The 14,535-nt window shown below is 30.9% G+C and overlaps 1 protein-coding gene across 1 annotated transcript in view; it reads left to right on the top strand.

The window, feature by feature from the left end:
- Nucleotides 1-12,856, top strand: part of LOC127719562 (hepatocyte growth factor receptor-like) — a 44,267-nt gene extending 31,411 nt beyond the window's left edge. The window contains exons 12-20 of the mRNA XM_052225784.1: nt 43-201; nt 1,117-1,396; nt 4,022-4,174; nt 4,819-4,902; nt 5,355-5,539; nt 6,015-6,124; nt 7,449-7,611; nt 9,301-9,437; nt 10,760-12,856. Coding sequence (XP_052081744.1) covers nt 43-201; nt 1,117-1,396; nt 4,022-4,174; nt 4,819-4,902; nt 5,355-5,539; nt 6,015-6,124; nt 7,449-7,611; nt 9,301-9,437; nt 10,760-10,985 — 1,497 coding nt within the window. The 3' untranslated portion in view covers nt 10,986-12,856. The remainder of the gene's footprint in view (nt 1-42; nt 202-1,116; nt 1,397-4,021; nt 4,175-4,818; nt 4,903-5,354; nt 5,540-6,014; nt 6,125-7,448; nt 7,612-9,300; nt 9,438-10,759) is intronic.
- Nucleotides 12,857-14,535: the final 1,679 nt, after the last annotated feature.

Here is a 14,535-nt window from a genome sequence, read left to right as displayed (position 1 = left end):
AAACTTGTGGTATGTGAAATTAATGCCATTGTTAAATTACAGGGTGAACACTTGCATTATGGTGTGACAACAAAAGATGTGACTGTTACCATTGGTAACAGTGTATGTGAAGTGACTGTTATGAGGGCAACTGTATTGTACTGTACACCCAAAGATAAACCATCATCAGTTGGTGATAATGAACCCAGGAGAACAGTAGAGGTAGGTAGTCTGAGGTCAGTAGTAGATGACCCATTGTCAATTCATGTAGAGGATTGAAGGATGTGGTAGATTGTACTGTGTACCCAAAGATATACCATTATTTGTTTGTTATAAGGAAAGAGTAGAGGTAGGTAGTAAGAAAACAGTAGTACTGGTTGCAGAGATTTACCTATTATGGTTCATATATAGTACTGTATGCCAAATTTAACTATTCTTTGTCTGAAATAAAGAATGTGGGTAACAGTACGAGTATGTACTTTGAGTCTGAGGTCAGAAGTACATGTACTGATTTCCAAAAGATCATTAAATTATTTTAGTCCACATGTAGACTGTGGTTGCAGTGCTCAAGGTAGGTAAATCACTTGAAGGGGAATTCTTTCATTGGATATTATGACCATGTGTCACACTAACCATGCAAAAACTTTAAATGTAATTTTTAGAATTATTTTGTATAAGGTAAAGAAATGGTGAAAAGATTTTAATCTTTGTTTTAAATACTGAGAAAAATTTGATTTCCTATAAAACATTTGAAACTGATTCATTTATTTTTCGTAGGTACCAATTTTCCTGGATTGAGGAAAACTTGTATTTTTGTGGATCTTTGAATTTGTGGTTTTGCAAAGTGCATACATGCATATAGAAAATTTGTACTTTGTTCATCTTTACCCATGAAATCCACTAAAATTAGTATCCCACGAATAATAATGAATCCACAGTATTCCATCTGAAGGTTTGTGGTTTTAATTTGAAAAATTACAAAATCCATTACTTATTGTTGATGTTCTCAAGACAATGGATGTGAGAGGTATGACAAATTTTGAAAATCTAGCAAAATATTAAAGAATGGATTTTTGACATGTAACTCTGAATGAAAATAACATTTGATATATGACATTTGTTTGTTTTTATCATTAGGTAAAAGTTGGGTACATGACTTATGACATAGGAGAATTAATTTACAAGCAGGAAATATCCTCAGCCATGTCACCAGGAATCATCGCCATGGCTGTAATTTTAGCGTTAGTCGTTCTCTGCATTATAGTTCTTGTATATATATTGAAACGCAATGAAATTGGACCTTTTAAACAGTCTCCAGATAAACATGGGGCTCAATATGCTGCAGGACGAGAAGTGGCATTTACTGGACTGGACTCTGCAGGACAAAGAGTGTTTGATATGGAAAATGCCCAAAATGGTCAGTTTTTAATGCCTTTAAAAACAAAATTATATCTCATGTTGAAAAAATAAAAGAAGTAAATTGCAGATTTATATGAATAAATATTCACAATTTTTTTATATCTGATTTCTATTCCAAAAAGTTTCATTGAAGAATATATTTTAATTTCAACAAAAAGTACAGTTGATTTATTAATTTGATAGAGGATTAAAAGTACAAAAAAAGAATTTAAAAGCAATAACTTGAAGAAGAATTTGAAAAACACATTTTACATTATTGAATTTGGCATTTGTATCTCTTTGAAAAAAAAATTGTAGGTTTTATAGTTTTGTATCAAAATTATGTCTTGACACTGTTCAATTTCACTTTAAAAAAATGTCCTCCAAAATTAAGATACTGTAGATTCATTTCTTTTCATGGGTACCAATTTATTGTGGATTGAGGAAAAATTATATTTCGTGGATATTTTCTTTTCTAATTTGCCAAAGCCTGTACACAAGCCTATATGAAATTTTTTACTTTATTAAAATGAATCCACAAAAACTGGTATCCCATGAATAATAATGAATCCACAAAAAATGGTATCCCTTGAATAATAGTGAATCCACAAAAACTGGTATCCCATGAATAATAATGAATACACAGTAGTAGATTATATGATCCCTGCTAAATGATTGAAATAAAAAAAAAATAAAATATAAACTTTAAATCAAAATCATGATGTTTTCAGAAACCACTAAGATAAAAGTATCGGAAAAAATATCTGATGTTAAAATTAAAGTAACTGATGATATAGACAGTTTGTCTGAAAATAAAGGTACAGTTATCCCCCTTTCTAATATCAAATTCTTGTCTTTCCTTCTATGAATTAATTTACAAATGCATGCAATATTTTCTAGGTTACTGGCCTTTATTTTTTATTTTAAATTTCAAATGGATTTAAACTAATAAGTATTACTAATTCATTAAAAAAATATGAAAAAGATACTAATACAGAAATGTATATATATAGATTCTACCACTGTATCAAGTGTGATATGATATTTATCCTCTCGAGACAGTTAAATTTTCAAATTTAAAACGCGAGGCTTAACAAGCATTTTAGATATTTAAAATCTAACTGTCGAAAGTGTATAAATATTATATTGCACAAGATTTGGTGGTGGAATCTCTTTCTCTTAATGATTATTAACGATATGCAGACAAACTCAATCCTTCTTTTCAAATGATCTGCAAAAATGATGTGTTCTTTCTATGTGACATCATCAGGCATAGTTGCCTTTTTTCATGACATCACAATAAAAAATTCAGAGGAAAGCAAGGAAATTTGATGTCATAATCAAATTTTGACCAATGAAGAATTGAGATCAAACGTACCACACGTTGATTAAAAATAAAAATAATCAACAGGTCAGGAAAATGATAAATCATGTAAGAATTAGAGAAATATTTTTCTTCTCCTCTGTCAAGCTATTGAGGTAATAATTTGTAACAGATGATTAAACAAACTAATTAAAAAGAATATTGACAATTTTCATAAATTTTCTATTATATGGAATATTTTTTATGAGTATGCTTTACTTTGAAATTTATGTACATGTATTAAAATTCAGTAATAGAATAATTTATATTTGATGATATGATATTCATTGTAAAGGGTAATATAAAAATAAGGAGATGTGGTATGATTGCCATTGAGACAACTATCCCCCAGAGTTCAAATGAAGTGGATATAAGCAATTGTAGGCCACCCTATGACCTTCAACAATGAGAAAAATCCATGCAGTATAGTCCGCTATTAAAAGCCCTGACATGAAAAATGTGAAACAATTCAAATGAGAAAACTAATGGCCTAATTTATAACAATTCAATTTAAGAAAAACGACTATGGCAAACATGAACCAACAGCAACCACTGAATTACAGGCTCCTGACTTATAACAGGAAAATATAGAATGTGACAGGGTTAAACATGTTTATGAGCCCTCAACCTGGGACAGTGTACAACACTCTTTCTGTATGACATGTTTGAATGAACAAGAAACAAGGAAAAAAAATCCTGAAAAAATAAAGGATTATATTGTCTGGTCACAAAAGGGAAGAAATATTATTTATTATATCATTGTGATGTCATAGTGAAAATAACACCAAATTTTGTGTTTCTGAAGCACTTTTCTGGTGTACCTTCTTAAGTAATGCCCAAAGGCAAATATTTTAAAGCAGAGGATGTATAAATGCCTATATACTTTGGGAGCTATTTGACCAAAACAAATCTAAAAAGAATAGCCAGAATTATTAAAAGTCAACTTTGCTTGAGGTAGTTAGAACCTGAGCTGAGTATAAGTTTTGATGAAATTAAATTTGTGCAACAACTTTACGCAAAAATATATTTAACTTACATCAACATACATGTTAAGTAGCCAAATGTGTTACAGGGTAAGGCTGTTGGTCATATGTAAGTGTTAATAATGAGATCTCAAAACATGGCTATTTTGGCAGTTTTTACAGTTTTTCTGTAAATTTGAAGGTCTAAAAGCAAAGATGCATCACTAAATTCAAAAATATAAATGAGTGAATGTTTAATTGACTAATTTGATGTACATAAATATGTTTGCAACTTAATTTTACTTGTTTGTAATAACAGCTTATGCTGAACAGAGAATGTCAGGAGAATTACCAAATGGAGCTGAGGGTAGAAATCCCATTTTGTTGGATGATGACACACTGTTGGTATTAAAGGATAAAAATCTTCTCATAGAGAGAGAATGGTTGACACTTGGTGAAATCATTGGAAAAGGTATTTACCTTCATGTATCTGTTTAATTAGGCTTTCATTTTGAGTTGATGGCAAATAAACTCTGTTGAATTAACCTTTATTACAATGTAGTTATGATTGTAATTAAATGCACTTTGAATTATGTCACGATAAAAATGTCATCCACACTTACAGAAGTTTTTTTTACCAGTGTAGGAATTAACAGTTGTGACATCATGAAACAAGTTTATAGATCTATAACCCAAATAACATACATCATTAGAATTATATGATAGTGACACAGCAACACACGAAGATTGAGAGACACAAAAACATACACACAAAATGTGCATTATTTTATACATGAATTTTGAGAAGTATGCAGCGTAAATCTTCTCCTGTTCTCTAAGAAAATTATATGACCGCTACTGTTGTCTTCTTTTACCTTTGTTTGTTTTATTGATGTATATTGTTAAAACTTCTTATCATTAAAGAGAACAATAATAAAGGGATTGAAGCTATTATAAAAAGAAAAACCCTATTACATGCTCAAATCCTAAAAAATCTTAAAAAAAGAAATCAAGAAATAATGGCATTATTCTTGAAAGCTTTTTTATACCAGAAACATTGATATAAGTGTAATGTGAAATATATTTTTGTATTTTGTATTTTTATTCATTTTTTAGGACATTTTGGTTGTGTATATCGAGGCTACTTAGAAGTACCTAATGTCAAAGGATCACAGCTAGTAGCAGTGAAAACACTTCATCGTAAGATTTTCTTTCAGTCATAACATATAACTGCAAATGAGGTTAAATTGGTGCACAGTTTGACAAAATTTTCACCTTATATTGAATTTGTTTCTGTACTTTTGCCAAAATTTTTCTGTTGAGGAGTCCATACACTATTTTCTAACTTTATTACACAAAAAAAAGAAATTTATTAGAAAACTAAGTCCTCTTCAGATGTTTCTTTATTTTTTGTAAGTAGTTACCTTTGATATGAAAGAAAATAGAATACTTGCCAGGTAATTTGGATGAGCATTGTGTGTGAAGATGAAATTGATGCATTTTTATTGCTAAAAACAAGTTCTGTACATATTTGTGTAATATTATGAAGATTTTGTGTAAATATTTTTGATATGATACAAACTTTCTTATGAATGACACTTGTTCATTTTACTTGACTAGTGTTTCACTTTTTCATTTTTAATCTGTAACAGAAGATGACCCAAGACAGTTAGATGTAGATAGCTTTATTGAGGAGGCTTTAAGAATGAAAGATTTCCACAATCCCAATGTGTTGACTTTAACAGGGATATGTTTTGGCATGGATGACATGCCTCTGGTTATTTTACCATTTATGACGCATGGAGATTTGTTATCATACATCAGAAAGGAAGAAAATGTAAGTATAGGGCTCAAGGAAATTGTACCATAACTGACCACATGATCAATCACTCATAAATACCTGGACATATCATAATGGACCACATGCACACTTATTAAGCACATTAAACCAAAATACTGTGAACATTTTTACTGACAAAACAACCTATATTCTTTTACACTATTTTATTATAAGATTCAATTGTTACTTACAAAATGTATCCAAGTTTCAAAAATGATTTGTTAAAATCTTAAATTTGCACTTTTGCAATTTCAAAGTCTTCCTGCATTCAGCTCACCGTTGAGTCATTTTGCCCTCTTTATCTGGTTTCACGATGTTTGTTTATGTTCCACCATGTTTGTTATTGTAATTGTAGAGGGCACCCTTATTTCTTTTCAAAACTAATAATTTACCTAATCCATATTACAATGTAATTTTATTATTATTGGATAATTTCTGCTCATTGATTTTATTAATGTCTCCTCTTTTATAGAATCCAACTATTAAAGATCTGATCCTGTTTGGAATAGATATAGCTAGAGGTATGGAGTACCTATCAGGGTGTAAGTTTGTACACAGAGATCTGGCTGCTAGAAATTGTATGTAAGTAGACAAATATTTGCAATGCGGTATGGGTTTTGCTCATTGTCGCAGGCTGTACAGTGACCTATAGTTGCCTGCTTCTACGTCATTTGGTCTCTGGTGAAGTTGTCTCATTGGCAATCATACAACATCTTCTTATTTTTAGATACATCTTTTTAAAAATAAGAAGATGTGGTATGATAACCAATGAGATGTTTAGATTTATTGATTATGTTTACTTAATGTCCATTGGGAAATATTTCATGTTAACTTAAATGAAAATAAATTAAAAATTTACAAGAAGGTAGGTTCAGCATTGATCTGCATGAAGGGTAGACAATTTGGACTGCCACTATAAAAAGAGAATATATTGGGTTTTGGCAGAGAGTTTGGTTTACAGTTCTCAAAAGAAGATATTTTAAGGGCTCTTCTTCTTGCAGAGAGTGTGGCACTGTCAAAACATGGGGATCAGATTGAATGCTTTCCTTCTAATTAGATACAGGGTGATCTAGAATCTGGTAAACAGGCTTTTAGGTCATGTGTCTCAAATTATCTATAACTTGTGTAACATATATTTCTTCCCTTTTGAATGTACGTACTGACAAGAAGCATTATAAATGTTCAATTAATTAGTTTATGTTTACCAGGGTGAAATTTGGACTGCCTCTGGAAAAAGATGCAGTTTTTTCTAGTCTAATAAATTATGAAACAGACACTGTTACTGTGATAATTTTGACAGCAATGAAAACAATACGAATCTATTTTCATGGTTTCTATACATGTTTCTGAAGAAATTTTGCTTGAAAACAAAACAAAATTGTGGAAGGCAAATTGAAACATTTGCTTGCACAAACATTTGAATCCTAAACTGAACCTCCAAAACCAACTAATTTCAACTTTGCCCGAGGGAGTTGTAACCTCAACTTTAGTACAACCTACTAATTTTCATGATCTGGTAATTCACTCAAAATTTATCATTTGGAATTTGTCAATTTTAAAGAATTTACTATTGGATGGATGTTACCCTTGTTGACTTAAAGTTTATCAAATAGTGGTAAAAAAGTTATTAAATGTATTACATTCAACATATTTTGGGTGCTCTCTCCAAGGTACAGGTTTAATAAAATTTTCAATCTGTTTTTCTCAGCATAAAAAGAAAGCAGGATGGGATTTTGATGCATATGCCTTTGATTCTTAGTTAAATGAGACAGCAAACAAACGACAAATTGTATCAACAGCTACCAAAACATCAATGGGAATTTATGCATGAGAACTCCAAGTTTGACATTTCAATTTACATAATGTGAATTATTGTTTTTAATGAAATGAATATTTGGCATTGTAGGCTGGATGAAAATTTTCGTGCTGTGGTAGGAGATTTTGGTTTGTCTCGTGATATCTATGCTAAGGATTATTATGCTAGTGAGAACAAGAAAACTAAATTGCCAGTAAAATGGATGGCTCCAGAATGTTTGGAGAAAGGACATTATAGTTCTCAGTCTGATGTGGTGAGTTTTCAGAAAAGAAAATTTCCATTTGTTAGAAAAGTACTTTTAACAGTCATCATTGTTCTCCCCAGGCTGTTTTAGCGCTGAGATATTCAGCACTATCGCAAATCTCCGCTGTTCTATTGAACTGAGCGCATATAAACAAAGAAATCAACATTGTCATCCATTTTTTTTTTTAAAAAGAATCTAAAGAAGCCAATATGTATGGAATAATATGAAATAAATTGACCGCATTTACTGACAACACTCACAGACTTGTTTTACGAACTTTGATTAAACAATTTTTTTAAAGACCGATCAAATTGGCTTCAATGTGCACATGTTTGAAGTATTATCACCTAATCCAACTAATAATTGTTTAATCAGCAAAACTACTGTAATGAATTTTACCATTTGAAAACAATTAGGAGGATATGTTTAGAAAAACAAACCCTAAGCTGATACTAGACTTGAGAAATTCTCTTTTCTAAATGTCCAATTTCGGTGAAGCCATACGAATGTAATAACATGGTGATCAGAAAAATGAGAAATCACAATGTTCCAAAATGTCAACTCCTGTCAAACGTCGTAAGGTTAATAGTACACTGCTCCAGTGTGTTACAAAACCCAACACAGAAACTGACAATGACGTGGTTGTGGGTCCTACATGTTCTACTTCTACAGGTTCACCTATTAAAAAATCTTCACATTGCTAGTCTGGTGTTAACCCTTCATGGAAAAATACTTTTCCTTGGGTTTTGTACACAGACAATGAGAATGGTAAATGTATGCCACAGTTAAAACATGATAATGAATAAAATTTATTTCTGTATTTATTTTTGTTCGATTATCTACAGCTGGACTTTGATATCTTGTCAATAAAGGTATATTTATTGACCTGCTAAAGGTGTATTTATAGACCTGCTAAAGGTTTATTTATAGACCTGCTAAAGGTTTATTTATAGACCTGCTAAAGGTATATTTATAGACCTGCTAAAGGTATAATTATAGACCTGCTAAAGGTATATTTATTGACCTGCTAAAGGTATATTTATAGACCTTTATTGCTAAGATTTCAAAGTCCTATGGATTATCTGAATTTACAATTGAAATAAAAAAATGATTCTTCATCTATTTTCAAACAGTAGCATTTACAAACAAATGGGCAACTTCATCAGAACAACATGACAAGAGCAAACATCAGCAGCATGTTCTATAAAAACATCATAACAAACCCATTACAAACAAACCGCGCACTGTGACAAAGTTACTGAGAATAGTCAAAAATCAAGCGCTTACCACAGCGCTATCAAAAAATCCTGGGGAGAACACTGAGTCATTATTCATCAGTATTATAGTCTGTCTGACCTTTTGAACATTAATTTTTTTTTAAATGTTAGCTTGTTTTATATCCTATCTTTTTCTAAGTGATTTTTGCAAGATTTTTTGGTTATTTATTTAAAAGTTTCCAAATGAGTCTCAATAGTAAATACTGTATTTTACAATCCATCCTTTATCATCATTAGAATACAAATAAAAGACACAAGATCTGAACGAACTCCATAGATATCTTAATCATATTGTATAGAACTGTGAACAGAACACATGACCAAGTCTGTTAAGGTAAAATCATTCACTCCATTATCTGTTATATACTTTGTTAATGATTTTTGCTATTAATAACAGTTAATAAGACCTGTACCATTTCAGTGGTCCTTTGGTGTTGTACTGTGGGAGTTAATGACAAGGGGAGTTAACCCATACCCAGAGGTAGATAACTGGGATGTTCTACGATACATAAAGAAGGGTAGACGAATGCCACAACCACCGTTTTGTCCTGATATCTTGTAAGTATTACCTTTGATTTGCTTTTTTTTTTAAAGTAAATTGTTCATTCTTAAATATTGTTTATGCAACCATGATACTTCATGATTAATCAGAAGTCCTACCTACAGCCAAGGCCAGTAAAAATGTTGTTGCTGGGGGCATTAACAATTCTGAAAAGAAGCCTCACAAGCAAAAGAAATTTGATGACCAAAAAAAGAGATGGGGAAGATAAAATTCATTACTTAAAGAGAAACCAACAGCCAAAAATAACCAAAAAGACAAACAACGGTCTACAAAACACTTCATTAAAAGCAAATCTTTAAAAGGGGAGAGAGATATGTGCTAGAAAAATTGTGTTGAAGAAAATTACACTTTGTTTCACTTTTTTGCATGAAACCAGACAAACCAGCATTTCAGATTGAAATTACATGTAATAGGAACTAGTGAACATTACACAGAAATAACCTTTTATTAAGTTATATGAATTATAGGGTTTTTTATGTCAGCCAACTCTTGAATTTCTATAAATATAGGCCTACATCTGGCAAAAGCTATTGTTTATAGTTGCTGATGTTTATTTATTGTCCTGGGGGTGGGGGATGGAAGGAACAAATCACTTCAAAGATGGTTCATGTTTACTTTATGAATTCATACAACCTCTTCTCTGATTGCAATTCTAACAGGTATGGAAGGTAACAACTAATGCATATAAAAACTTGAGTAGTTTTGGTAAAACTCATGTAAAGCTATTTAAGAAATAATTCATGGAAACCATAGATTTGTTGGAAATCATATTCTAATTTTATCCTGAGCATCAGCGATAACAATATGAACAGACTATATATTAAATGAGATAACTTTTCATAGAATACTGTAAACAAACTTATTTTCGCAGCTGCTTTATTTCACGTTTAACCCTTTCTAACCCATTTTGCGGCGATTTAATTTCGCAATTCTCAAATTAACTTGATGTAGATAAATAAGGAAAAATCCAAGTTTTACATATTCGCGACGATTTATATTTGCATAATTTTTCTACTCGCGAAAATTAGTTGGTTTACAGTATATACCTGTTCTATTGAGAAGTGGCCAAGGATAAAAAATTATTACTAAAAAATATTGAAAAGTCTGTGACTATGAAATGATAACTATAGTCAGAATATTCAAAGGGCTATTGGTACTTTTTTACTGCTTTCCTATTAGTTTTTAAAGTATACAGCAATGTCATTGACTGTTTTGCGGCATCAGTATAAATACGTTTTATTAGAATAATATTATTGTTTATTAACTTCAAGAAGAATATGTACTTATGTGGTAATCATCAACCAATTATTTTTTGCAGATATAAAATGATGTCAAAGTGTTGGTCATTTAACCCAAATGATCGTCCCAAATTTTCAGAACTTGTCCATGAAATAAATGAAATGATTAATGTATTGGAACAACAAATGAAGCAGGGACAGCATACAACAGACATTCAAAGTACATATGTAAACACTGAAACTTGTACAGACTATCATTACCATGACAACAAACATCCAGATGAAGAAACAGAAGCTATGGCGTGAAGTGAAGAATTTCTTTTAATTTGATTGGTGCAAATTTTGAATTATGTCTACAGCAAAATATTTCCCCTCTGCACAGTACATGTTGATCTCAAAATTACGTTTAGAAATATGGTATCTTATAGTTTTGTACTTTGAATCTTCAAAATGTGTTCAATATTTTTTTTGGTTGTATTTATAGGATTGTTAGCTGACAATAGTATATATATATGAAGAAGGAAAATAGCAAATTATATGTAAGATGTCAAATATATTGAGAATACAAATTATGAAACACACTACATTGAGAATACAAATTATGAAACAAACTACATTGTCTTACTGTGAATACAGTGCCTACTTCAAAAAGGATTTATTTTTTCAGGCCTTTAGAATAATTGTTTTAGTTGTTTGGCATGGAAAAAATAGAAAAAATCAGCTGCTGTCAGTGTGTATTATAATATTGATGTAGGAGATAAACATGTTAATCTAAATTCATTTAAGTACTGAAATTCAGAAATTAATTTGGCATTTAATATTGCAAATTCTTGACCTCTGGCAAATTGCAAAATCTAGTTATTGTGATTGCAAAAATTTTATTAATGAAAATCACAACTGAAATTATGAATGCAAGTTTTTATTATTACAACTTGATACTGTTGCATTTTTTTGCATTAATAAAAACATCTCAATAATTACTGAATTCACAGTAGTTGGATTTCCATTCAGTTTTAACTTTTGTTAGAGGAAGATATTTCAGTCTAAAATTATGGTCAGTTTGAGTTTTATGACAATCTTAAACGGAATTAAGTTGTTTAAAAAATATCCATCCAAAACCCCTCCAACTTAAAAAATCAACAGCAAAAAAAATACAAACTGAAAAACCCACACAAACATTATTTAAACATCTACACATCCCTGTAGATTTGAAAGTATTAGCTATGATGAGAAACAGATAATTTATTTAACTTGCTCTTTAGTAATGTTATCAAATTATTGTAAAATTTTTAAGAACTGCCTATGAAGGTTGTTTCAATTTAGAACATATACATATGCAATATTTTATAAAAGGTCAACTATTTTTCCTGTTTTTTCCCCTATTGCCTTTGTTGGATTTTTTAGTATACAGAAAATTTACTCTACATAAAGAGATTTTTTATAGATATATTTGAGCGTCAATTGACCTATTCATTGAATTTACAGCATATATAAAGCTTAATTAGCAAAATAGATAGCATTTTTTTTCAATTGGACTGCTGGTTTTAGTAAGCTATAGGAAATAGTCAGTTTTCATTCAGGAAATTTCGTTATTTATTTTTTTAATGTATGAAGGATTAACAAGTAAAACAATTTTTTATTTTTGTAATTTTTGAAATTTCTTGAATTTTAACCTCGAATTTTGTATGCAGAGATGAAATTGGGTTTCCCTTAAAAAACTATCATAAAAATAATTTTTTCAAAAATAGCTGTAGTCTTCCATATGTAATACTTATTTTCATGATGTTTTTGTAGAATAAAGCTAGATAAGGTGTCGCGAAAACCTGTGATTGAAACAACAGAGGGACGAAAGGGACAATGTCCATTCCAAAATCCTTCAAGCAATAAATTCCTGAAAGAGAGTTAAAAAAAAAAATCCTTTTCAAAATTCCCTGAAATCTGCCTCATCGTAACGTATTTATTTTACAACTTATTTCTTTTTGAATTATTACAAAAAAAAAAAGTTCTTGTTCCTCACATTTCTTGCCCCTCCTCCACACACATATGTTGCACTACACATTTCAATGAAAAGAACCAGGAAACTATATAACTTTTGTTTTTAATACACAATTAAAATGCAGGTCAAATTGTTAATCCTTCAGAGTCAAAATATTGCATGTACGGTTTTAACTTGTAATTTTTATACGACCGCAAAAATTGAAAATTTTTTGGTCGTATATTGGTATGACGTTGGCGTCGTCGTCGTCGTCGTCGTCGTCGTTGTCGTCGTCGTCGTCGTCGTCGTCGTCGTCGTCGTCGTCTGGCGTCGTCCGAAGACACATTGGTTTTCGCACTCTAACTTTAGTTTAAGTGAATGGATCTCCATGAAATTTTACCATAAGGTTCAATACCACGAAAGGAAGGTGGGGATTGATTTTGGGGGTTATGGTACCAACAGTTAAGGAATTAGGGGCCAAAAAGGGGCCAAAAATAAGCATTTTTGTAACTTCCAGACAATAACTTGTGTGTAAGTGTATGGATCTCTCTGACATTGTACCACAAGGTTCCATATCACAAAGGGAAGGCTGTAATTGATTTTGGGGGTAATTGCCTCAAAATTTTAGGAATTAGGGGCCAAAAAAGGGGCAAAAAACAAGCATTTTTCTAGTTTCATGACAATAACTTGTGTGTAAGTGTTTGGATATTTCTGAAATTGTACTACAAGGTTCCATATCACAAAGGGAAAGCTGGAATTGAGTTTGGGGGTAATTGCCCGAAACGTTTAGGAATTGGGGGCCAAAAAGGGGCCAAAAATAAGCATTTTTCTAGTTTCCAGACAATAACTTGTGTTCAAGTGTATGGATCTCTCTGAAATTGTACTGCAAGGTACCATACCACAAAGGGAAGGCTGGGATTGAGTTTGGGGGTGATGAATCATAAGGGGGTTCAAAAAATTTGGGGGGGGAATTTTTTTTTTTTTCTTTTTTTTTCTTTTTTTTCTTTTTTTCCTTTTTATTTTTCTTTTAAAATTTTCCATTTTAAGTTGGTTATTTCTGATTAATATTTAAAAGCAAATAATAATGATATGGTAGGAGATACACACCAAACAGGATGTGTAAATTATTATATAATAAGTATTGTGCAATAGCAAGAAATTTTCAATTGCACAGTATTGCACAATTGCAAGAAATCTTCAATTGCACAGTATTGCGCAATAGCAAGAAATCTTCAATTGCACAGTATTGCGCAATAGCAAGAAATATCCAATAGTACAATATTGCGCAATAGCAAGAAATTGTCAATTGTACAGTATTGCACAATAGCCAGAAATATTCAATTTTACAGTATTGTGCAAAAGAAGATACTTCGTATAAATTGCTTATTTCTTGATCAATTTCAATGGGGTTTTATTCTTGAATTCTTGGGGTTCTTTAATATGCTGAATCTAACCGTGTATTAAGTTTTTGGATTTTGGGCCCCGTTTTTAAATTGGTCCACATTGAGGTCCAAAGGGTCCAAAATTTAACTTTGTTTGATTTCATCAAAAATTGAATTATTGGGGTTCTTTGATATGCCGAATCTAACCGTGTATTTAGATTCTTAATTTTTGGTTCTGTTTTCAAATTGGTCTACATTAAGGTCCAAAGGGTCCAAAATTAAACTTAGTTTGATTTTAACAAAAATTGAATCTTTAGGGTACTTTGATATGCTGAATCTAAACATGTATTTAGATTTTTGATTATGGGCCCAGTTTTCAAGTTGGTCCAAATCGGGGTCCAAAATTAAACTTTGTTTGATTTCAACAAAAATTGAATATATGGGGTTCTTTGATATGCTGAATCTAACCATGTATTTAGATTTTTGATTTTTGGGCCCC

The sequence above is a fragment of the Mytilus californianus genome, unplaced genomic scaffold, assembly GCF_021869535.1.
Source record: "Mytilus californianus isolate M0D057914Y unplaced genomic scaffold, xbMytCali1.0.p SCAF_1, whole genome shotgun sequence".
NCBI lineage: Eukaryota > Metazoa > Mollusca > Bivalvia > Mytilida > Mytilidae > Mytilus > Mytilus californianus.
This window is presented reverse-complemented; position numbering and strand designations above follow the sequence as displayed.